Source organism: Danaus plexippus, chromosome 20, assembly GCF_018135715.1.
Source record: "Danaus plexippus chromosome 20, MEX_DaPlex, whole genome shotgun sequence".
Lineage (NCBI taxonomy): Eukaryota > Metazoa > Arthropoda > Insecta > Lepidoptera > Nymphalidae > Danaus > Danaus plexippus.
This window is the reverse complement of record NC_083550.1, coordinates 6,051,966-6,078,382: the sequence shown is the minus strand read 5'-3', so window position 1 is coordinate 6,078,382 and position 26,417 is coordinate 6,051,966. Positions and strand designations below refer to the sequence as shown.

The window sequence follows — 26,417 nt, the reverse complement described above, 5'->3', positions numbered from 1 at the left end:
TTTTATGCTTTCTATACGTAAAGTAAAAAGGTTCCGCTTAGCATTTCCCAGAATTTCCCTCCCATTGCTCCTTTGAAAGCTTACACCCAGTGTAAATGACTAGAGCCTTATGAGGCGTTAACAAAAAATCAAAAGCCTGTTTGCTTCGTGTACTAACGAGCGAGTCATTGCATTGACTGCAATCTCACCATGAAAGTCGTGTTATGCGACAAATTTGAAAACATCCTGAAAATTTTCTTCCAAACCAGCTTTCGTAGTTCCACGTTATTTGGTCGGGTAATACTACGGGTTACAGAGGTGAAATTTATTCCATTTTAGTTGGCATCGGGATTCTGTTTGAGACAGACGTGTCTCGCTGATGTGAACTTGCAGATCGCGAACGTGATAAAACTTTTTGATTGTGTTAAACTTTCAATTGCAATTGTTTTGGTTGAAAGATTATTTAATGAACTTAAAAATAATTTAGTTCAGTTATGGTTTGGTGAGCTTGGATTGCTTTTAGGTAAGGATTTAGTTATTTTAATAATTTTCATAGTAACAAATTTTTACGTTAATATTTGTTATTTGTATCGAGTATGCTTTTTTAATAATTCGATATATATTTTCTAGTATAATATTGTTATATATTTTTTTTAATTTTAAAAATAACTGATTTTGTATAAACCGGAATAAAATATTGTTTTCAGTCATAGGAGATTATGAAAACATATAAAACAAATTTAAACTATTATTAAAAAAAAAAAAATCAAAACATATTTTGAACTGCGCTCATATTTTTTGTACTATTTCTATGATTTTGAATCGACGAAGCGTTATTTACACAAAACCAAACGATTTATTTGAAATTAATCCTGAAACCGGAAAAGCTTCGAAATCTTACGGAATATCGAATAAAATTTTCAGCTCGCTTAGAAACATATATTTTTATATGAATTACAAAAGTCAAATAATTAATATCATATCTTATTACTTGTACGTTATTACACATACGCTGTAACACCGGGGGGTTTATTCCGCCGTTAATTTAAATAATTTATCTAGCGGCTATAAATAATACATGTATGAATATCATCCGACATTATTCTTAATATATGGCTAATAAACTCAGGTATAAAACTTTATCTGTTAGATTTAAATTATCATTAACATTTTAATTGCCATACAGCTTATTGTTGGAATATGTCTCGTTTTTTAGAGGACGTTGGATAGAAAATTCTGTTTATTAATATTGCATAGATTTTACAAATGATTTACGTGTCTCTTTCAAAAAAATTGTCTTCCAGTTTCACCTAAAGTTATAATCTTCGCGGTTATGAGTATAATCAGTTTAAATACCAAATGTTATTTCAAAAATTCTACTGAATCAGAGATAAAATCGAGAAAGACACGGGAGGAAATCTTCGTGGAATAAATCTCTAGTTTATATTCGTCATAACAGCTTCAGGTTATCTTATCAGTATTTGATAAATATTTCTCTTAAAATTTTTGATTTTTCCAACGTCTTTTATATTCTAAAATGGGATACTATTTAATAGGTTACCTTAGATTAATATGAAATGATAAAGATTTTTATAGATAATATAAGTAGGAATATAATTATTTTATTTTTGTATATTTGCAAGCTAATAGCATGTATATGGACGGATGCCAAATGTTGAAGCGAGAAATTGCTGCTTAAAAGTTCCGAGATGCATTAAAAATGTTTTGTTATTTTATGTTTCCCTGATTTCGTTGAATTATTCTCCGTAATTTTTATTTATAAACTAGTTTTTGCCCGCGGCTCCAACCGCGTGGACATCAATTGTTATGTGCCAGTACTGCCCCTGAACACAACTGCGCTTCATGGTGGTCCTAGGGTTGGGATCATGATTGGAATTGTCATTGAGATCGGGATCGCGATAAAAGTTAAATAAAAATAACAGCACTATCACTAAAGCCAAACCGAAGTTTTGAGATCGGGTTTCAGGATCGTGTTATAAGATAGCTTATGTCCTTCTCCAGGGTTCCGTCTATCTCTATACTAAATTTCATCAAAATCGGTTAAGTGGTTAAAGCGCGAGAAGATAGCAAACGGACAAAGTTACTTTTGCATTTATAATATTAGTAGGGACCTAATAAAAAACTCGTCCAAATAAATAAATACTTTCAACCAAATTATCGTTACGAGGTAACAAAAACTTAATTCTCTCAGTGTTTAGTTTGGACACATGAACCAACAAGTCTCTGTTAAGTTTCATCTGAGAATAGTGAGTTGTCGTGAAGCGAGTTCTCGTTGGAAAGTGGAATGTCAATTGCGGCGTTTGTTTTCGAATTTACGGGGGGCTTTTAAACCGTAACGTCGGTGCGAGCAAACCTGAATGAAAGACAATTACTTGCTAATGGAATCTTTAATTCATGAGATCCATTTGCGTATAAGGACTGATCTGTAAGAATATAGCATATAGACTTTTGTCCTATAAATGAAACTCCACTGAAATTCCAATTTATATCCTCGTTTTTTAATTATATTTTTCTTAAAAGTAAATAAGAATATAATATAGTAGCAACACCTTGTGTAGAAGTATTTGTAAACACACAACAGCTTACATTCACTTAGGTTTACAGCAAAAGTATTAAAAAAGAAGCTTTTAACAATAATAACAAAATATGATAACTAAATTAAATTCCATGTTTTCTGCTTTAATTAATTTTATTATTCTTTTGTTCTTTACAGAACAATGTTATTTCATTAGTTGATTTAACAAACGCATTTCTCTGATCCAGAATATTATCAATTATTTTAAATGAAGGAAAACGGCTATGAAAAAAGCTTCGTCTCTGTGATAGGGAAAGTTTTTGTGTGATCGCAAAACGCATGCGTTTAAAATTTTTCTAATTTAAATTTCGAATTGATTTTAATTGATTCGAAAGAACTAAGCAGTCAATAACTAATGAGTATTTAAGTTTAAACCTTACATACATATTATTAAGGTTATATTTCTATTATCATGGAATTGTTTATAATTGAAAAATTAACAAAATATCAGATACTTCACTTCCAACTTCCAACGTCTGTTGCTCGACATCTGGAACGAGATTCGTAAAACTCTAAAGAAGAAATTTAAAGCTTATATAAGTTTTAAATAAAATATTTATATATTTAAAGCATTCGTTATCTTCCGATCGATATTTTAATAGATTGTTAAATTCCTACAATTATATGTAATGAAATCGGTAGAAGCTTTTTTCCAATATGTTTTAAAATCTGTATTACGGGATTAAAACATGGATTCGTATGTGTGGGGGTTGAAAATTACTTACACTTACTCATCTTACGTTCATAATATTATACAAAATAATAATAACTATTTACATAATAGAAAAATTAGATTCATATTAGTATAACATTCATTGGCTTTCAACAAAGATCCTAAAATATATTGTCGTTCAGATTTTTCGGTGAGCATTATGAATAATGGTTTATATTTATGACTCGAGGGATATCTGCTGTCTGGTTAAAAGGTTTATAAATTACAATAGCAAATGTGCCACTTGAAACGTAATTTTTGAAGGAATTAAAAGATTTATGAAGGACATTTGTTTATTATTTAGCGTTTAAAGCGGGACGGGACGTGTAGGTTGTTTTCCGGTTACGAGGGTCGTTGTGTGAATGAATTTAACACAATTGTAGCTCCTAAAATCCTCTATTGTATACTAAAAGTCTCATCAAAATCTAATTAGTCGTTCCATATATCTTTTCAGTCAAACATGACTTAGACAATTATGTTTTTTTACTTTCACGTAAATAGTCGCAAAATAATTGAAGGAAACAGTTATTTTAATTATAGCGAACACAATTATATATATAAATAATAATTATTTGCGTATTAAAATATATAAAAAAAAATTACTGAACTTTTTGTTTTAAACGAAGTCGGTTTAGATAATTTATAAGGAATTTCCTTTCGATAAATATTCAAATGATTTCAAAACTATTTTAACTCAATTATAAAGAATATCTTGTTCTAACTTATTCCCAAAAAAAAAAACCTGTTAATATATATACAATCAAATACATAAAAGTGACAAAATGTACTTTTATTATTTTTCAATATCTCCGTCTGTATGTAAAATCTTGTTTTTCAATTCATCTGATACCAATATGGCGCCATCAACGCGTCAATAAAGACAAACCAACTAACACGCCCATATCCTTTAGTCAATATGTTTCGTATAATGAAATTTCATATCAGTACCAAGGAAATATTAGTATATACAAAGTGCCCAGTAAGTTTTACATACATATATTCAACTATGTTTGAGATCCGTGAAAATTTAATTTTTTTTTTAAACAACCGCCTCTTTAGCCACGTGTTAAAAAGTCTATGACTAAAGAGGATAACTAAGTTAAGATTAAAGGATTATTAAGGGTAGATTATATATACATATATGTATGGTTTAACTTTAAGTACTTTGTTAATGCTAACAATGCAACATTGGAATCATTAAAACCTTTTTTTTTTTGAATATTGGACGAATGGGCGGAGATATTAAAATATAAAAACGAAATTCAGTAACACAGAACGGGTATAAATTGTTAATAAAGCTCTTTTATTACAGCTGTTCAAGTTTTCGACGCGAATATCTTTTGTTGTGGAAATAAATAAATGTACCTTCATCAGTTTCAGTACAAACCGTTGTGGTGCAAAAAAAAAAACTATTGACCTCCCTCTGCGGAATGAACCGGCGGGAGATATGGCATGCAAAGGCGTGGTGTCAAATGTAGCGGGTGGGATATTATATATATTACATTATTAAATTTCTTACTATTTAACATCTTGAATGGATATAAATTTAATAATATATAAAAACATTTAAATGCTTATATATAGTATAATGTTACAAAGCGAATTCCATCATTATTAGGTTATAATACGTACGTATCGTATTTTGGTTCACTGTATTAAAAAAAAGATTAATTTTCAATAGTTCAATCGTCTCAAAAAGAAAGCCTTAGTATAAGAAATAAAATAATCATCAGTAAGTATATAGGTCCCAATAAAAAGACCTCTTTGAAATTTCATAGACAACTATAAATTCTTTATGACATTTACTGAAAAGCTATTAACAATATAATTATGGTAAATGAATAGCCTGTACCTATTTTATAAAAGCAATAGCGTAACTTCTTAATAATATATTTACTCAAATATATTACAGCGAAGTGAAATAGTTAAGCAACTATTTGATGGCTCCATTAATATTTTATTGACCACATAAAGCGATCCCTGGGGAAGATGGGAGTGTGATGGGTGGCGTGTTTTTATGAACTTGTAGTGGTCGCCATATTGCTTATCATACGTAATGTGCATATTAAGGATTTTACAGAACACCCAGTGTTTATATATCAAGACATTAAAAGCTTTTACGCATTAATATTAAAATTACAGTGTTTATTACTTTTAGATTAAATAATTTTTTTTTTTTCAAAATAAATCATTACGTTGATATAATAAAAAAATCGAATTCCTAACATGAGTGTCTGAATTTTTTATTCCATGTCCAAAATTTTTATTTCTGACAAACGTTAAATAGTTCTAAGACAGTTATTTTCAGAATTTGCTCTTTGATCTATTTTAATGAGTAAATAGTGTTGTATTTGAATTTAATTTAAGACTACATTTCGAGAATATCATTTGAGAAGATTAATATTTTTGTGTATTAAAACAATGATAGAAATTTAATAATAGTTTCGCGGTTTCATTGATAGTTCCCTGATATATAAAAGAAAGAAAGAAAGACACTACAAAGCGTTTATGATAAACAAGAAACTAAATAATCTTGTTTAAAAATAGTTCGACTACCGCTTACCAGGAGAGTTACTGTTGTGAACCTAGCAGTAAACATTAGTTTCAAAACTATTAGAATATCCACAATAATATTTAAAAAATAATTACAAACATTATATTCACACTTAATAATAACCTCGCTAAACAAAGATTTTTAATAAGTAAAGTAATTATTTTTTAATTTTATGTGATATTATAAAATTATTTGGATTTTTTTTTCTTCCTCCGATTTTTTCCTTATAATATAAAATTTGTTAAAAGTATCGAAAAATATATATACTTTATGATTGATTAGACCAATTACGTATTATTTTTTGGTATCAATTTGTACGTAATATAAATCCAACGTTAGATACATTGAGTGACTCTGTATTTAGATTCTCAGTTATTTATTTCAACAAATAGAAAGCAATAAACGCTGTCAGTGAGGCGCACGTTCAATACAATGCAAATACAACCGCCTGTCCGAAGCTGATAGTCCACATTAACATATATTTACGTGTTTGCCTCTTCGTACGTTAATCTTTCGGACGGTACCGCTTTTGCACAATCGTGCATTGGGTTTTATTATTCGATTGTTTTATAGAAAATTTGATTATTCATTTATGTAATTTTATACTGAAACATCCTAGATTTAACTTCTCTTAACTTCAAATGATATACATCGAGTGTTATCAAATCTCAGACCACGCTGAAACAATCTTAAAACCTAAGCCCAACTTGTAACATGGCCAAGATTCTGTCGGAGCCTAGATTGATGTCGAGATAATGTTAAGAGGATGATGGAAAGTTGAGACGGAATCCCTTTTTTTACTTTAATTTCTCTTATCCTGATTTCATTTCAAAATTACAGTTTCTTTGTCTTTACAACCTAAACGCTAACCATAAAAATCGTGGAGATTTTTATCTCCGTCCCACATTCCTCGCCACGGGAGCTCTCGTTAATTTGATGATATTTCTTAGATAGGATCTTTTTTTCTAACATCCAGCACACTTATCTCAAAGCGATTAAGACCAAAACAATTTTGAATGTTACCTTTTCTTACTTAAAATATTAAAAGAATACATTCTTTTTGTTTCAGATATATTTTTAATGATGCTGAAAGGTATCTGTAGGAGATATGTTAATATTTAACAAAATGGCGGCGCTAATGTGAACAAGATGGCGAATGGTTTTGGCGGGAAAGTGTTCGTGTTACTGCTGCTTCTTATCGACTTCACCTTGGGCCACTTGGCACGGGACACGGAAGATCTGGGTTCGAATCTAATTTCTTAATAAATAATTAAAATATCCACATGAATGTTTTATACAAAACGCTTAAATTTAGACACAAAGTAATTGACCAATTGGCGTTTTTAAATGATCAAAAATATTTTATATGTATGAGATACCATTTAAAAAATTCATAAAAGCAACGTAAAATATAAAATTAAATTGTAATTCCAAGTAGACTTTCTCTAAATACCTAGTCATTTTAAGATGGTGCACTTTCGACACTTTAAGCCAATTGCTGGGATTCGTTTTCACGTTTCAGCGAGTTGGATATTTCAACATAGTAATTTCGATTTAATTTTTAACTTTTTATTAAATGGGAATTATATTTGATTGAAATTTTAAAACTTTTGTAACAGGATACTTTTTTCTTTTATTTGTTTGAATTAGTTTATTTTTGAAACACTAATTGGAAGTTTTATTAATTCAATCAGACTATTAAATATTTACAACAGTTTCTATATTAATATATTTAAATATTATTTTTTTTACATATCTTAAAACACAATTAAATTGTACCTAACTTGAACTTTAAGAAAATATTTTCCTGTTTATATAAAATATTATAGTATCGTCTTCTTTACATAGAAACCCAAATAACGTTTGCCTCCGTTTAAAATTATGATGTATTAGTAAACTTAAAAATATTTTTGAACTTTAATGTCAACGTTTTAGTGCTCGGCGTTTTACGACTCGGGAACTGTAAGAATTTAATAAACGAAGCAAAAATAACTGTTAATAAACTTTGTAAATTTTAAACTTTCGACTTTACTATCGCTGTACAAAGTTAATCTCGGTTATAAATCTTAATATTTGTTACACTAACAAACGGTACGTCCTTGTTTTTGAGCTGTGTGAGAACAAAAACGTTGTTTCTGTAACTAAAATCTACAGTTCGTGTTATGTGCTGTCCAAATTATCATTCGCGGTATCTCGAGAACAAAGGTATCATATGTCAGTGACAGCAAATATACAGAATGACATTAAAACCTTTTTGGTAATTTTCGCGTTGTAATGTAACGAAGAAATCAATAGTTATTATGTTATAAGTTAAATTGTTGTTATAATTTTGGTGAAATTAACTTTATTCGATAACGCTGAGCTGAAACAAGCTATGAGCTTATTATTTGAAATTAAATAAAATTCTGTTGTTTACTAATTATGAAACTTAATGAGATCTAAAACCTTAGCGAGTATTCATTTAAATGAAACTAATATTTCGAATAGACGAGACCTCGTATGCCCGTGATCACGGATGCTGCAAAGTAATCGAAACGTTGGGAGCATGTAGTTTTAAAAAGACGAGACGAAACCTCTTAGCATTCTATGGATTCACCTTGCGGGTGTCGGGTCCATCGCGTTGCAGGGAGAGGAGCTTCAACAGTGCCCGGGACTTGCGACCCAGGTGTAGGTTTAAGGAGCCCTTATCCAACGCACGTTATCCAACGCTCACCTCTACTGTCCATGCTCCTCTCCCTACCTAACCAAATTTGAAAGGAACCTACTAGGTTATAAGATACGCGTATAAATTCGAAGAATATTAGTTTCATTTAAATTTTGAAACCTTTTTCCATATGTTCCTGATGTAAGTTAGTTTTTGCCCAGGATTACGATAACGTGGTACCGCAAGTCTTACGTTTTTATAAATAGTTTCAAGGAAAGGCCAATTATATTAACTCATACAACATAGCGTACTATCACAAATAATTAAAAACTCAAGATTTCATAATGATTAAGTAATTACTATATACTATCGAAGGAACACAACGATCGAGACTTCTTTAAGATCAATTTCGATACATGACAAAATTTACTTTTTTGTATTATTCTATTATATTTAATATAAGAAGCCATTCGTTTTACAAGTTTGAAGCGTAATCCAAATTGATGTCAAAGTATCCTATAAATTAATAATTTGTAACATTCACAAAACAGCAGTTTAATTACCAAAGCAACTTTGTAATCCTGACATTCATTTTTCATTATTAAATTATATTCCAGCTTCGGACGAGGCTTTGTTTAGATTTATTAAATATTTTATTGTTATATAAAATTACTTTAGAACTATATATATCTATATAACTAGATTTTTTAAGACTATAGTTATATACATTAAAACGAAGAATGCTAATTTTAGCATATATATATATACATATATGTATGTACGTATGTTCCAGATACCCTCGAAATTATGAAAAGATTAATATATATTTTTGTTCTTTGATGTCTGGTGTCGAATTTCTTGAATTTTAAAGTAAGAAACAAACAAACATACAAAGTTACTTTTATTTATTATTTAAGTGAATTGTTAGAAGGATTCGACGTTAAGACACACACGAGAAATATATGAGTTTATTTATAAGTATTGTTTTCATATAAATTAAGAAAGTGAAGTTGGATATATATAATATAGAATTGATTTTAGTTAGAACAGTTTCAATGTACTTAAAAATATATATCTTATATAAAACCTCTTTGCGTTATAATGGCCTAATAACTATCAGCAAACGCCAGGCTGTACTAAAATAATAGAAAATTGTCTTCACCATATGAACTGTCTGGAGATGCCAATTTTATTTCGACTCGACTTTTGCTATGAGTTTTATTATTTTTGGCAGCGTCACCGGAGAGGTACTACTGTAAAAACACCGTCTTTTTAAGGTTATTTTTTACCAACTAACCTCATATCATATAATATATTTTTTACCTAAAAACTTTCAGTGGGACCTGTAATAGTTTTTAGCATATTAAACATTATGCGCCACAGTGACTTGGATTAAAAATAAGGCTTGGTTCACACTAAGCGGCGATCAGAAGAAGAAAGCTATTCTTTCCGTTCGCTTATAATGTTTAATTTAAGATATTTTAAGAGTTCAAGCTCGTCAAGAATTCATTGCTATTTTATGGCCATTTTTTAATTTTTATAAAATGATTTGCAATGCATTCCTTATTATAACCACATAAGCTTACAAATACATTTTAGTGTACGCGTTACTGGCATAATGGTTTTTATTTGATTTGGTTTTTATATCAGTGTGCACTCGGCTCTACATCTGTTGGTTGATTGAAAATTACGCGATGCACCCTCAGCGTTAGTTGATTTCCGCAGATTTAGCTTTTAAGAGCAAAAACCACTTTTAACCCGATTATGTTGGGACGCATTTAAAATTTTTGTATGAAATTTTATAAAAAAATTATTTTAGAACTTTACGAAGTAGGATTTAGGATATAATAGGATTCATGGTTCGTGAAAATAACGAATATTTATTTTATTTTTATATTCTAAAGAAAGATACGAAACCTTAATAACATTGTAAATATAATTTAATGAAATCATTTTATTTAACTGTATATAGTTTGAAGAGATTGTATGTTTTGCCAAACAAGAATGCCAGTGAAATACGCGTACATAAAATGCCAACATATGTATGTACGTAAAACTCTGTCATTTATAACTTTAGAAAGTAATATATATAATTTTTTAATAGTTAAGTTACTAACATAACATAGTAGCTTATGTTTACATAAAATATTAAAGGATTTTGTATGAAAATGATTTCAAATAGATATTTTCGTGACAAGAATAGTAAAGTAACCAAAAACTATGTTTTTTGACAACCAATCTTCACGTGTTAGAAATCTTTTAAAACTCCTTCTAGTGAATAAATGTTGAGCAAAAGTTTGATAAAGTTAAGATAAATCTATACTCTAAAAGTGAAGAACAAAAAAAAAAACGTTCTCGCAATTTCAAAAAAAAAACACACGCCCTTTTTAAGATTAATTATATTTTGACATTAGATCGATTACAGCGAAATATCCATAATATTTTTATTGTTTTTTAGGATTTAAAAATATATATTTGATATTTATACATTTAATCTTTTATTAAAACTCGCCGGTTTTTCCACAAATCTGTGAACCTGTACACGAGTTGACAAACATGATATATTTGTGAAGTTAATTCAGTTCAAGTTATGAAGTCAAACCTCAAGAGCCTTAGATATATCCAAACGTTACTTATCTCTTTGACTTATTTTTATTGGACGCGTTCGAAGGCTTGTATGAATTTTTGAGGTCCGCAGGGAATTAGTTGAAGTTAACCCAATATATGAGATTTGTATTTACGTGTCGTGTCAAATAAGGTCCCAGGATGGACCTTTGTGTCCAAATCAATTTACTCGATATTTTGACAGGGCCTCGGGTTTATTTAATTGCAGTAACTCGATTGTAAGCTTGCACTGAAAGATTTATCATATTCAATGGATTTATTCAGAAAAGAATCACATTATATTATCCTTGTTTCTTTACTACATTTTACACGGGCACTTTTTGATAAAATTTGAGGTTCTAAATAACATATTTATTTGAAATTGGCTTTATAGGTATGATATGTATGAACAAACACGCAGACGGCTGCACATTCTGTACGTCTACCGTATTTATATACATATTTTATTCGATCGGATATTATTTATTTCGTTGTAATAACCTTTCCAATTACTATCATCTATACATGGATTTCTTATTATTTTAAGATAATAATTTATTAGAAGAGAATGAAGGTGGCAATATGACTATGTTATGTATGTTTGTAAAAATCCGCTACCAATAATATTGTCTGACCATATTTCAAAATAGTCACAACGTTAGGTGATAATATTTTTAACTTGTAAGAACGTTTTGATTAAATTATATAAATATTTTAGATCCATCAATTAAGATATTCTCTGCCATTGGGAATAATCTGATTTGTAATTATTATATTACAAATGAAAAAGTTTGTTTTAGAATGTCTTTCATGCCATATATTAAAGATAATTTTATCACATCAATGTGGATCTGTTCCAGCTCGTATATCTTCATAAAAAAAAATATATTCTAATTTTAAAATTCAAGAGTAACAGACAGATCGACGATTTTAATTTAAGAACAATGTCATCGAACTAAAATAATACCAATTTTATAATAGGTTCTGAGAGAAAATTTCTACTTTTAAAGTAAAACTGCTTCTTTTAGAAAATGTAACTATATCAATTATATGAACACACACTTGGAGAATGGTGTGTTATTTTTTGTAACGTAAGCTCTGTAAGTACCTTTTCTTATAAAATCTTCACTTAGGGTCTTTGAAAAAGGCAATTGTGAGTCATTTTCACATTTCTTACTCACCTCATTTCTACAGCGCATGAGAATTGCTGGATCATTTATACAATTTTTATTTTATACACAGTTCTCTCAACATTTCCTTTATGTTCTTTAACCGGAGTTTTGTAAGTTGTTGTCCTCAGTTTTTCCGGCGACATATTTTAACACGGCATAATATAATCTTATTGTACTTTTAACTTATCATTCTCAAACATAGTAAGTTTTGAAAATATCATAATTATTTACAAAAAGGAAATAATAATGCTGTATTAATTGACATTGAATAAAAATATTTATGACAATACAGCTAAGACAAATAGTGTACAGGTAAGAGAAAAAATGAGATCTAAATTATAATAGCTATTCAAATATATCGGTTTAAATTCAATAATTTACTTCTTAAATAATCTGCCTTGCCTCGCTTTTATTGTAGTAACTTAACTGAGAGCGAGGAGATACGAGGGATGCAACATGTACGCGTTTCTTAAAAACTGTATTATATGCGAGAAAAGTTAAATGTCATGAAAATATATCAGGAGAGGCCTCACTTACATTGTTTTCCTATAACAATATTCATATTCACGCACTTTGCATATGTTATTTCCTGTTCATAAACAGCGAAAAAAACAATGTTACACATCATTAATTTTTGGAGGAATTTAATAAAGATTTGTTACAATTGGCGAGGAATTAAAAAAGAAGGCGCGTTGAACATAAAATTGTTTATCGCAGCCTTTGTTGCGGGGATTAAGTAAATCCGTGATCAGCATTCGTACTCAAAATTTGACGGAATTTCTAATCTCCGTAATCTGATTTCGTCTAAGCCTCCGCCTTGGGATCGGTTATCAGTAAATACGAGAAATTGAAAAGGAAAATAAGCTGTACAAATATTTAATATCGTGTTTTGCTTTATCTGTCCCTAAATGTAAGAGTTGGGTTGATATAAAACACATAACTTCTGTGAAATTTTATGGATTACAAGCTTTATATTCTTACATCATCGCCTGCTAACTCACACCTAATAATAATCCTTCAAATTAATTAAGAACTCCTGATCAAATTCTTGATACAAATAAATCATGTCCTGGTCTCCTCGCCAGTATTGTATTGCCACACATATTCATGTACTAAGTACAGCCGAAGTAGTGCACTATGCTAACCTTTGTATTCACAATGATGTTTCATTTTTGTTCATAGTTTTTCTTTCAGCAGGAGCTGTCAAAGGAATTTTTTTTTTCCTGTTATGGAAATTTTTGGAAGAACACATTGACTTCGTTTGAAAATGTGGGAAAATTACGACGAACCTATTAATATGTTAATCGTAACTCGTCCCAGATAAGTTTATTAAGAAAGATCAACGTAATCGCAATCTAATATATTATAAGGTAACCTTGAAATTTTGAAAGAAATTATTCGTTTTAATAGTATTGATATTTCAAACAAAAACTATAAATTCGATTCTTCTTTAAATATTCAAATCGTTTTCTTTAAGGCTTAAATATAATGATGATAAAAGATGAGTGAAAGCTGCTAGCTAAACAGCAATGGTCACTGAATTGACGCGTTAACTTTAATGACTTCAAATTTTTATTTGGACATTTTTATCCACCTTAGTGATGCCTTTTTATTTCTTAAAAGACATAGTTTAATGAAAAATCGTTTTCGAAAGTATCGAAGAATCTTTAAATATATATATGTCGGAGTTAGAAAGCAGTTTGTCGTTATTTTAAGAGAGTGACGTCACCAATGACTATTCTTGAATGTCGTCAGGATCTCAGATCAGAGTCTTGAAGGTAACCTCAGACGATTTGACGAATACCTTACTTCGAAGAGGTTCGTACCCTGCAATGGCTCGAGCGAGACTATCTGTAACCCGTACCCTCGCCTCTATTTATACCAACCAAAAGTCATTGTTAAGACAGCTTTTGCACAGGTGGTTATGTAGGTGACACTCGATAACTTTAACCAACCATCCATATTTATTAGTAACGTAAATAAAAGGTATTCCTCCAAATATAGTATATAGTAACCAAACAAAAAACTCTTGATTATTGTTCAATAATATTTTTATTTCAATCCAACAGATCTCATTAATTTTGTTATTATACTGTATAATATTAAGAGTTTTATAGACGATAAGTAACCGAATAAAAAAGTTATTTTGATTTAATTATTGTCTAAAAAATTCTTTAGAGATTTTTTATATATATATTGTCACACACCGAATGTTGTAGTAAGACTAAACCAATGGTTTTTACGTATAAAATCATAAACACTTTCATGTTTAATTAATAAAAATTCAGTTAAATCAATTGACATTAACCAAAAAAGATTTAAAATTGAATGGATCTCTCAGTGTATTTTAAATAATAATATTGTTAGATAACTGACGGTTTCAACTTTGGGGAAATTCATTTTTGTTCATAAATATATTTTTGAGTCATTTGTACATGCAATACAATTTAAATAAATTTTCATATTTACATCTGAACTTATTTCATTTTATTACATTTATTTCATAGGAAACTTTACTTTATGTACTCGGTTTAAAGTGCGATATGTGTTATATCGATTTTTGTTATAGATAAAATTTGGCGAAATTTGTTAAGACAGTTAGGACTTACGACTGCGTAATAGTAGATTTACACTCGCGTACGAGGGGAAGCACAAGGCGAGAGTGTAAATAGTCGCTTGCGACACGCCTCGCGTCTTGTCTCGCCTCCCAGAGCTCTATAATAATAATTGTATATATATATAAAAAAATGGTAAATGTTATATGTATTAACAAAAAATAAGCCGACAAACAGAAAAACGCTTATATTTTTAAGAACTGTAGATAAATAATATATTATATTTCATCAGATTTATTATATATGAGGGACATAACCCCTTAAACCTATTCCAGCAATGTACGGTTATCTAAGTATCAGTGGCATCACAGTCGGTAACTTATAAACTCTTAGTCAGTGTTAGCATAATCAGTATTTTTCATAAATCTGTTAAGCTTAAGGTAACATAGAACGATTTGCTTCCAGACGACTCGTAAATAAACGTCTATTTTGTCCGTCCACAGCCCCCGAAGGCTTTTTAAATATTCATACAGCCTTCTGAATGCGGCGTCGAATAAGAATATAAGTTAATATTATACGCTACATTTACAGAATATACGTGAATCTGTAGTTATTTCAATCTCCTGGGAAATAAGATCATAAGTCATAATGGATTATCATCGCTAGTTTGCCGCCGTTCGACTGGTGTTATTAATTAAGTTTATTATCTGTTGGGAATTCGATGCTTGTATTACGAGGTGGATGAAAGTGAATTTTAGATTTTCTGAATAAAACTAGGTTTTTGGATACTAAGCGTTTTTTTATTATATTATAACTACATAATGGGGATGACATAGACGAGATGAAAGTCATGATATAAAACTATGACAAACAAATAAAAAGATGAGTACACGCGAGTCATAGATATCACTATAATTTTTGTATTCCAAAATATTTTAAACCGTTTCAATAACTACATTTATAATATTAATATAAATATAAGATTGAATCGTCTCAGAAGCAGACAGAATAGAATTCTGAAAGTAAATTCCGATCACGATTTTAAACCGTTTCAGCAACGGCTGCGCTGAACAATTTAATGTTTCAGCTGATTTCTTTATTAATTAATTTAATTTATTGTTACCGTTCAGTTAATTTCTTTAAACCTTCTTTTAAGGACATTTGATATGATATGTGTTAGTATTGTAAGTTGGTCATGATGCTATACATTTTAATTCTAATGTTATTTTATACGTATATTAATGTTGGGACGTGGTTATGAATGAAATTAAAGTATATTAAGACGTAGAAGAAATTCTAAAAGAAATGTAAGGTTATTGAACTTCAATCAGTCAAACAAAACATACGAATGTATGATTACATTGAATAGAAATAAAAACGGGACTAGCTTTTGCATATTTAAAAAGAAAGCTCAGTGTTGTTATACAATGAAGTAGCATATTTTAAATCTAAATCATTATAAATTATTGGATATATTCAGTTAAGATAAATGTACGCAGTTTTCTGTATTTCAACTTAAAGAGGTTTCATTTCAACTTAACGAGTCAGTCACCGAATTTCTTTTTTATAAATTTAATAAAAATAGCGTATTTAAATACAATAATTAAAAACACATTTATTCAAATGATCTTATCAGTGTAATACGAATACACTTATACAAAAATATATGTATTATAAAATTATCACTTTACCTTGAAAACTATTCAGTTACTTGTCAAGTCTAGGCTTGTCGTATTTCCAGAATCTCTTTGCGAGCCCTGTGGCTTAGCAGAAGAGCAACGCGTGGGACACCCGTGGGGGTTTAGACGGTAGTGCGTCCTTTTCAGGACGAGAGTCCGGCATAACTCCTCTTGTTTTCTTCCTCCCCAAGCAAGAGAGTATGCTTTAAGCATTTCCCCACGAAAACAAAAAAAAGGTTCGTCTTACCTAAGATTATGTTCAACCAAAATTTTATATCAAAGAAAATGTAAGATATATTTATATAATTTTTCTCTTAAACCTTGTTTTATTATGCGATAAACATCTTCACGTCGTCCGTGTGCGTTACAAAAAGGAAATGAAAACGTAAAATATAAGCTGGTCTGCCTCCAAATATAAAACTAATAGATTTTAACAAAAAGGACCAAAAGTTGTGTTAAATTTAACGCAAACTTTTAAACCGAGTTAAATTTTAATTCCCATTGGTTTAAAAAATATAGAAGGAATGATAAGAAATGATAAAATAACTCAAAGAAATCAGGACTCACGGGAGCTATTACTTATCAGTTCTTGACTGGTATCCAAATATTGATGTATAGGACAATTTAATTTACAAGTATAAGAAATTTTATACTCTATGATGATCCAATTTCACTGCAAAGCCACAGCACATTTTCAGACGTATTACCATTTTTATTTATAAAATAATTTAAATTCTTCTCTGGTTACACTGTTTTTAATGTTGCCAGTATATAAAAATTATAGTTTTGTTAACCAATTACGATGAAATATATATAAATAATTTATCACTCTGATATATTCGTGATCGGAGGCTGTAAAACATTACGGCTCGGTATAACTATGACAATAAATTGTTATTTTGCTTGTAGTATTAAATCATTTAAAGCTTATACAATTTATAGGAACCGATACCATTTGCTCATTTTTAAACTTTACTCTACATACACTAATATAACACTATATATATGTTAAGTATTAAAAATAAATAAATTTAATATCCACACGGTAAATATTATTTAGGTTGAAACGGTTCCTTAAATTTTAATATTTAGATATTAGGTTTACAATAACATGAAAGGCTAAGGAGCAAAGTAAACATCGCATGGAAATGAGGAGACCGTATATATTCAATGCTTGGAAACGGGTTATAAAATTGGAATAAGAATTTGTATGAAATACTGTATATGACGTTTATTGTGTCATTTTGGGTGCAAACATATGGGCTTTATGTAAATGATAATACATATATTTATTGTACGTATAGCATTGTTAAGGTTTTTTCGCTGTTAAGTTCGATGAGCTCGTGGAAAAAATAGCCTGTGGCATCATATGGCAGGATCCGTTGTCACGTATACATTTATAAATGTTACAATCTGTGTAACAAATTATGCACTGTGGCTTAATGTGGAGAGAACAGTCTTACTGCAGATGGAAAGAAAAACTTTTGTATTTGCTAAATTACTAATAAACCATAAATACTAATTTTTATGTTGAACCAGCCTTGAACCGAGTTCAACCGAGTTAAACCTCTAGCAAGCTGAACGAACATGACGGATACAATGTCATTGATTTAATATAAATTTTGCGACTAACCAATACAAGTTTACTAACTATTTTATCTTAAACGTATCAAAAGGCTTTTGCTATTTTTATTAAAAAAAAAACATTAAATTATCAAAATTATCAATCTGTAATTCTGTTATCGAAAAAAAATTTAAACATTAGTACACAATGAATACCTAGAAGCGAGTTCATGATAGAGCTAAGTTTGTTTATTTTGTCTCTATTTATTTAACTTTAAATTATAGCAGCATATTTAGTTTTGATTGTAACTGAACTTCACATATATAATTTCGTTGTATTCTCTTTAATAATATTTTTATTTATTTTAATAAAATATTTATCGGGAACTGGTAATAACGTTTCTATGAATAGTGGATTTCGTAGCTGTGACGAAATATTTTGTTTTTTATTATAAATGAATATTTATATTTTTAGAGCTTTAAAGCTTTAAATATTCGTGATTACGGATTACGGATTACGGAGCGACCGAACAACGGCTTTATTTATAAACGTGAATCGATATAAAAATATTGGAAAGTTATTTAATACAGTCCGTTTCGTAAATAGCTTTTTTATTATCTATTAGCAAAAGTTTTTTTTTTATATTTATTATATCTCAAGTTTTAAGTTATTTACGTATGCAGCGTATATTGTACATTGCTTAGTGAAGCATCACTTCATTAGTCTCAATGGTATTTCATATTTATCAAAATAATTTTTTCTACGTGTTGGAATGTTTACCGGTTCCTATACTGAAATAAATTAGTAAATATAAGTGGGGCACTGAACTTGTAATATATTAGAAAAGCGTCTGACTTGTATCCTTAGTATTGTGTCGTCAAACGTCTGGAAAATGAAATAAAGATAATCCTGGACGTGAATGGATAGCTCGCTCCTGCTGATAAAATGAAAGTTGGTACGAACTTGTGCAGTGTTAGTGACGATATTTGTTACTATATCGCAAAAACAACTTAAGTGATTGATGATTTTATTATTGCGTTGTAAAAAGTACGTGAAGACATTGTTTAAAAAAGTTACTGTATTATTTCTATGGATGACAGAAATGACATAATTATATTTATATATAGGTAATGCCGTAAATTGTAAAAGTATGAATACATTTTTCTAAGCTATCATTTCTATTTTAAACGTATACTGCGTCTGAGCTGTTCTATGGCACTAGCAATAAAGGAATCAACAATATACAGTGCAATTTACTTCAATCGATGTTAGCTCCTATTTCTTGATCAGTACGTTTCATTTTGCGATGCTGTAACACTGTGCACACAACAAATATAAACAATTGTGAGCTATATGTTACACAAAACAAGTACCATTTTGGCATGTTACAATATTTGTCTATTGAATGCGGATTTCTTCGTATTTTTACGTAGTTTTGAAGTCTTGCATTTTCCTGAGTCAATTCTAAAATACATTGGTTATTTTATTTCGGTACTATAAGTTGCTTCGTTTAAAAAAGTTACTCGTCGTTTATTTTATATTCTAAACTCGAAATATATATAAGTATAGGAGGAATATATACTATAATACTACTAACCTATTATCTGTTAGTTACCAATAATGCTCGTACCTACGTATGGAAATATATATATATATATGTTTATATTTATACAAATATATGTTAGTGTCTGTTGGTTAGTAAGACGTAACTTAATCTAAACTGTATGTTGTTAAATGAAAAGTTGAGTTTATTTTGTTTTAAGAATTCTTCAGGATTGCGAGCGAAGTCGTAAGTAAAAACTAGTCTTCAATATAAAATTGTTTAGCGATGTGAATGTTTCTATAGATACAGTAATTTAATTTAATATATACGTAATTATATTTAATAAGTAATATTACTTATACAAACATCCTGTATAATTCCCTAGCGAACTGAACACTAGTAAAATAACTGTACTTTCCACGTTGTTATATGTTATAAGTGCCACAACCATTATCCATTTAAATATAAATTGTTTTATTGTTGTACTAAATATTTTGATGAACAATCTATTCGGTGTTCTGTATGAAGATTTCAGAAGACTTCTTCCTGAATGTGTTCCAAAATTTTGTAGCTGATGTTGCAATACACTTTTATATACTCTTTTATTTCGTCCGCCCGTGATCAGAGCTGCTTTAAAGTAACTGAAGCGTACGTTAAAACGTATAATAATAATATAAATAACGTAGTATATACAGGAATTACTGTTTCTGTATTACATATAGTTTTCATTCATGAATCAGTTGATTCGCCTTCACCTTCAGTTTAAGTCTAAGCAGTTCTTGTAAATATGAATATATTATTCTGTTTCGTTCTGAAAACATTTAGTACTATTATTATTACAATATTTTATATCGCCTCAATTTTATCGTCCATTTATCGCATGTCGCATGTAATGCCGGGCGAGGAGTAGGGTTATCGTGAAAGGTTTTTAGAAGAACTTGACGTGGCTCATATTATCCGGCTGTTAGGGTTTACATTCGCTCATTCGTGTCATTTTTCTGTTCGTGTTAAGTTGTTTAAATAAATGATTGGCTAATTGTAACGAATCTGTCATTGGATATAAATTTGCAGATTTAAATTTAATTTTACAATTGATTAAATTATCATTTCAGGCAAATTTGTGAAATTTTGCACTTTGATATTAAAACTGAAGTTATCATTAATAGAATATACTTTTGATAGTTTTCAGTGTAATGGCTGTGATCCAGGAAGTTACGAAATAATATATTTTTATAAAACGTAACACTATAACTTATATACGTGTATTATTTTAATTTTTAAACCAGATAAAAAATGTTCTTCAAGTGCATTGAATTGATATACGTTAAAAGTACCGGTGTGGTTGTTTCAACATAAAAACTATCACGTAATGTATCTCAACCACTTTTTATATATCCCTAAGTCAGGACACACGATCTTCTGTCAAAAAAATTGTGTTTATATTTTTCATAAACAACGATTAGCTTATGTTTAAGTCACACGTAGAAAAAATGTTCTCATACCACAAATGTGAATCGGCACTAAACTAGATCACAGAAAAACAACCACAAGTGTGCATCTCCAATTCATTCATTTATTTCACGTTGATAGCACCAAGTGTGAAGATTTATGAATATAAAACTTAGAACGCTCGGTTTTTAGTGTGAAATTGCCAACTTGTTGAACACTACTTCTATGGAAAGCATACGCTTAGATATTTTATCTAATTATATAAGTTTACCCGTTAACTTCCATTTTTAATAACTTGTAGTAGGATTGATAGATTGTTTTTTTTTATTCGTACTAAGGCTTCATTCAGACTGGAATCGTGGAATATTTTGCCAATGTCAACGTTTTTATTTGTTTAATAGCTTGTTGTGTAAATAAAAATAAAAATAAAATATGATTTTTTCATACACTATTTCTCTTAAAAATACAGGGTTTCTTTGCTTTAATTTTAAATTGTTTTGATTGTAACGTATACGTTGTTTGTAGTTAAGATCAGAGATTTTGATAAATAGACTCAACGCATCTAAAGTGTTATTCATGCTTCCATGTTAATGTTGACATTTAAATTTTTTTCTTCATTCAAACCAGCGAGAGCTTTATAAATGTAAATTGTTTTTTATTCTTAATAAAAAGTTGTATTAAGAAGAATAAATGTCACAAAAATATCATAAAAGTGAGTTAGTGTCGCGTCACCTCCGCTGTGTCCGCGTTTTATAACAGAAATGAGATGCTTCTGAGTAATGGCCTTTGTTAGGGTCATGCGTGTTTACACCCGGCTATCACACTGACGTTATGAATGTTCGAGTTTGTCTTTGCATTTAACGGATTGATGTATTTTATTGTAATTAGTCAGTTTAAATATGAAGTAAGGATGGACTACACAGAATATATATAAGTACTGTAGGAATACTATAAATCCTACAAACTGAAATTAAATATAAAAAAAAAACAAACGAGTTAATAAAAGAAAAAATACATAAAGTAAGAAAAAAATTAAAAAATTAAGTACCATCACAATAATTCCAAGTAATGTTGTTATTTAATTAAACTTATCAGCGAAATTAAGCAATAAGGGAACTGTACAAGGGTTCTTAGGCACAATAACACCGGCGTGGCGACGTGACGTTTTAGAAGGCACAGTTAACAAAATTTAAATGTACTTAAAAAACAACTGTTTCCCGTCTTTGTTTTGTTTGTTTTAATTTATTAAATAATTTGATAAATATGCATTTTATTACGTCATTTACATTACTGTTATCCTTTTTGTAATTATAATATATTGTTATATCTAATAAATCAGATTTGACATCGCTTTGCTCGTTAAGTTTTGACAACGAATATATTGAAATGATTAAAAAATTCTGAATATATTCATTATTTGTTTCTTGGTTTTATCTGTTCAATTGATTTAATTTATTTTCGAATGTTTTATAAGGAAAAACTTGAATTTTTTCTATATGAATTTAAAATTAAAATTCAACTACTTTTATTGCAGTCCTGCAGCTGTGATAGTGAGGATTATATCTTTACCGTAGATAATGCTTTAATATTATAACATAAATATTATGTTTGCTGTTCTTATATTTATATATAAAAGGCAAAAGTAAGATCGCTTGCCATTTACACATTACGCATTTTTCCAAATTTTTACACAACCACACATACATACGAGCACACTTACATTAATAACGTCAGTGTGATAGCCGGGTGTAAACACGCATGACCCTAACAAAGGCTATTACTCAGAAGCATCTCATTTCTGTTATAAAACGCGGACACAGCGGAGGTGACGCGACACTAACTCACTTTTATGATATTTTTGTGACATTTATTCTTCTTAATACAACTTTTTATTAAGAATAAAAAACAATTTACATTTATAAAGCTTTTGCAGCTCTAAATAAGTGAACATGTTTATTTATATCATATCAGTAGACACGATACTAATCTATTTATTGTACTCAAAGCATTACGGAGTAAATTAAAATGTCGTTTTCTTTAGTAACTTTATAGACAATATGCCAATAATATTTATATTATTACTTGAATTATATAAGGTGGCAACCGGAGGTTCGAGGAAAACTACGAAACTTACTCATATGTACATATATTATAAGCATTACATGTTAAAACTTATAACCTATACCTAAAACTACATGATTGCCCCGATGTTAGAATAACAATCCCATTCCATAGCTCGTGTGGTATCAGGAATCTTCTGGTTTGCACGGTTGGGTGTTCGTTCCGCGGAGTCAGCTGTGTCACTCGTTGTATGATATTTTATCCATACATACATGTTGTCCCGGCGATGATCATTTATTTTAACACGAGAAACTATTCTTGTTACATGTTACATGTGAAAAATATATATTTTTTCATAGTTTGACAATAAAAATTAAGATTTTTAATGCAGGAATATGAACTATCTCATTGATTATAATGAGCTTGTTATAACAAGCGTGTATCGTGTACCTATCAGTATTGACAGCATGGCAGAATTCGACACGCTGAAAGTTGTTAAAATCTAATTAAAATATTGTTCCACATATATTCTATAATTAAAATAATGTTCTGTTATAGTAATTAACTTTATTTTATTTTATGGAATACCAGATTACAGGCAATTCTCATTAAATTTCTTAAAATATCCCAGCTCTACTAATCTGTAACGACCTTTCAAACCTCTTTAGATTCTTGGAACAAAAATCCAATAAGTGCGTCCAAAATAAAGATAATTTCACCGAAATAACTTCGTCAGCTCTGTGTTAATTCATAAACAAACATCAAAAACTTTCTCACTTATATATTATAGTAATATATTTTAATATTTTTTATACATACTTTTTATCTGCAATTTAGCTGCGAGAAACATAAAAATTTCGAAATATATTTGATGTTAGGAATAAATATTATTTATCATAATTTCACAAAAACTTTCTCTGTCAAATATTTGTTTTTTTTTTATTGTTAAACGCTATTGTCCACTACAATATAAGGACCTCAAAGTACACCAAGGACCCAAATCCTTAAATCTATGATTAAATATCTAAAAGTGGGCTTTAAGTCCCTGATAAAAAACACTGTTATTGTGGTTTTTGAAAAAGGAATATTTATTTATTTTCAAACTGATATTAATTTTGATATAACTCATGTTTTTTCGTAAATAAGTTAAGCGTTATATACTTAAGTATGTTATAATTTACGAAATTTGAAAGACTAAGTTACATCTAATAAATAATTGTTATTTTACTCAACCTTTATATACTTAAGAAGATATATTTTATTTTAAAAATAAATTGTATATAAGTTACAGAGCATGCGGAAAAAATACCAGTACCAGTTTTTACCAGAAAACGGTTAAAGGCTTAAGTTTGAACATTATTAATGAAGAAGCAACGTAAAAAACATAGGATTAAACATATACATGGCTATATACTATATATATATATATGTGTCATATAGTGGGTATATCAACCCTTAAATATCTATGAAAGGTTTGTGAAATTAAATTAGTAACAATTATAAATCATATAATAAAATGTATAATATAACAAAAATATAATTATGTAACCTTTCATCTGCATAGAGTGTATGTCGTCGTGAATCTTAATGAGCACGGATCATGTGGGAAATAAAACTGTATGCAAACGTCTTATAAAATGTTACGCTAACGTATATATGGCGTAGAGTAATAATGATCCCAATATTATATTTTTAAATGAAGCTGTTTTGTCGTAATGTTATGAAAAAATTGTTTAATGGCTAACTTTACTACTACCACTGCTTGTATCACATGACTTTAATGGAATTTCAAGGATCAGGCGCAGGTTTCGAAGGAAGAACTGGTGATTTGTTTGGGCTTAGTTAATCGTTCAATGCAGATTAATTTCTTTGAGCACTTGGACCTGGATAAGGATACTTGTAAGTTTTCATCAATTTTTGCATAGGACCTTCTCGAAAAAATATATAAAAATAACGTAATATTTTTTATTTATGGTAGAAAATATTTAATAAACATAATGCCTTTGTGCGGTTTACGAAAAACGAAAAAAATCATTGTCCTTTTACCACGTCATTGTTTAATTAATTCATTATTAATTACTATTTCTTTTTCATATGAACTACATTCAAAAGTTACCTCTACATTATATTACTCTGTGTCTCAATATTCTGAGTTCGTTTTAAGCTGCAGATACTGAGACTACTTTTCGATTGCTCTGTCTCTATTTATTTTTTATTAATGTCACATATTTCTCAAATTAATTATTTTTGGTATTTATGTGAACGTGTTTAAGAAAAGTCTTCCATGTCGAATGTCGATATGAAAAACAGAGTTTAAGTCAGGTTTGTGACGGAATTTTATAAGATTTTGTATGTTTTTTGTCATCTTGTTCGTCACAACCGAATTTTCTTTTCATATAATTCCAAACAATAATTTTGTATACGATTTTCCTGCATATTTTGATCTTTTTTCCTCTACATTAATTCGTTGGTGTATTAAGAAAAATGCTATTTTTACGTCTCAAATCTCAGCGTCAGATGGGAATGCAGTGAACAATTTATTACTATAATATCAAATAGAGTATTTTTTGTCTGACCAATGTTGTTTGTTTGAAAGCTGTTCATCTTCGGACATTTTTACTCTATCATAGCTCAAACACTGTTTAAGCTAATCATTTCTATTTATATCTAAGAATATATAATACAAAAGCATCACAATACTTTTATACGATCAATCGCTTCAGTCAAATTTTTCATGTTATTGAGAGCACTTGCTTAAACCTAAATTTTTATCATAACTTATTATTTACGCTCAAAAACTTTGCCGACTGTTGCTACAACTTTATGTAGCATTCAAATTCAAATGATTTCAGCAAATATCTTTGTTGTTCCATGTCTATATAATTAAAACGGAGTAAGAAACGTCATAATTTTTTTGTAATATTTAAAATTTTTAATAGCTCCAATATAAGTGGTTGCCATAATAACTGTGAATCAAATGTCTTAGCGTTGATAATATGACGTCTATCAAACTGTGTAATTGTATCTGTGTTGTAAACTTAATACATTTGCCATAAGCTGATAATACGAAATTAGTATTTAACTGATAATCCTATTACTGCATTATAAACACAGTCTTGATCTGAGATGATATCAAATTAATATTATATTTTATATGCTACGAGAATAGTCATATATTTCAATGAAAATTTGTGTTGTATCTTCGCTTTTTTGTTGGGTGTACCGAAATTTATCACTTAAATTGTTTCAGTAGCTTGATAAACAATATTAATTCTATATTAGTTCAAAGCAAATATATAAACGTC

At 29.1% G+C, this 26,417-nt stretch overlaps 1 protein-coding gene across 1 annotated transcript in view; it reads left to right on the top strand.

The window, feature by feature from the left end:
• Positions 1–331: 331 nt before the first annotated feature.
• The window catches only part of LOC116773981 (nephrin-like), a 90,294-nt gene continuing 64,208 nt past the window's right edge, over positions 332–26,417 (top strand). The window contains exons 1-2 of the mRNA XM_032666582.2: positions 332–502; positions 6,911–7,084. Coding sequence (XP_032522473.2) covers positions 6,991–7,084 — 94 coding nt within the window. The 5' untranslated portion in view covers positions 332–502; positions 6,911–6,990. The remainder of the gene's footprint in view (positions 503–6,910; positions 7,085–26,417) is intronic.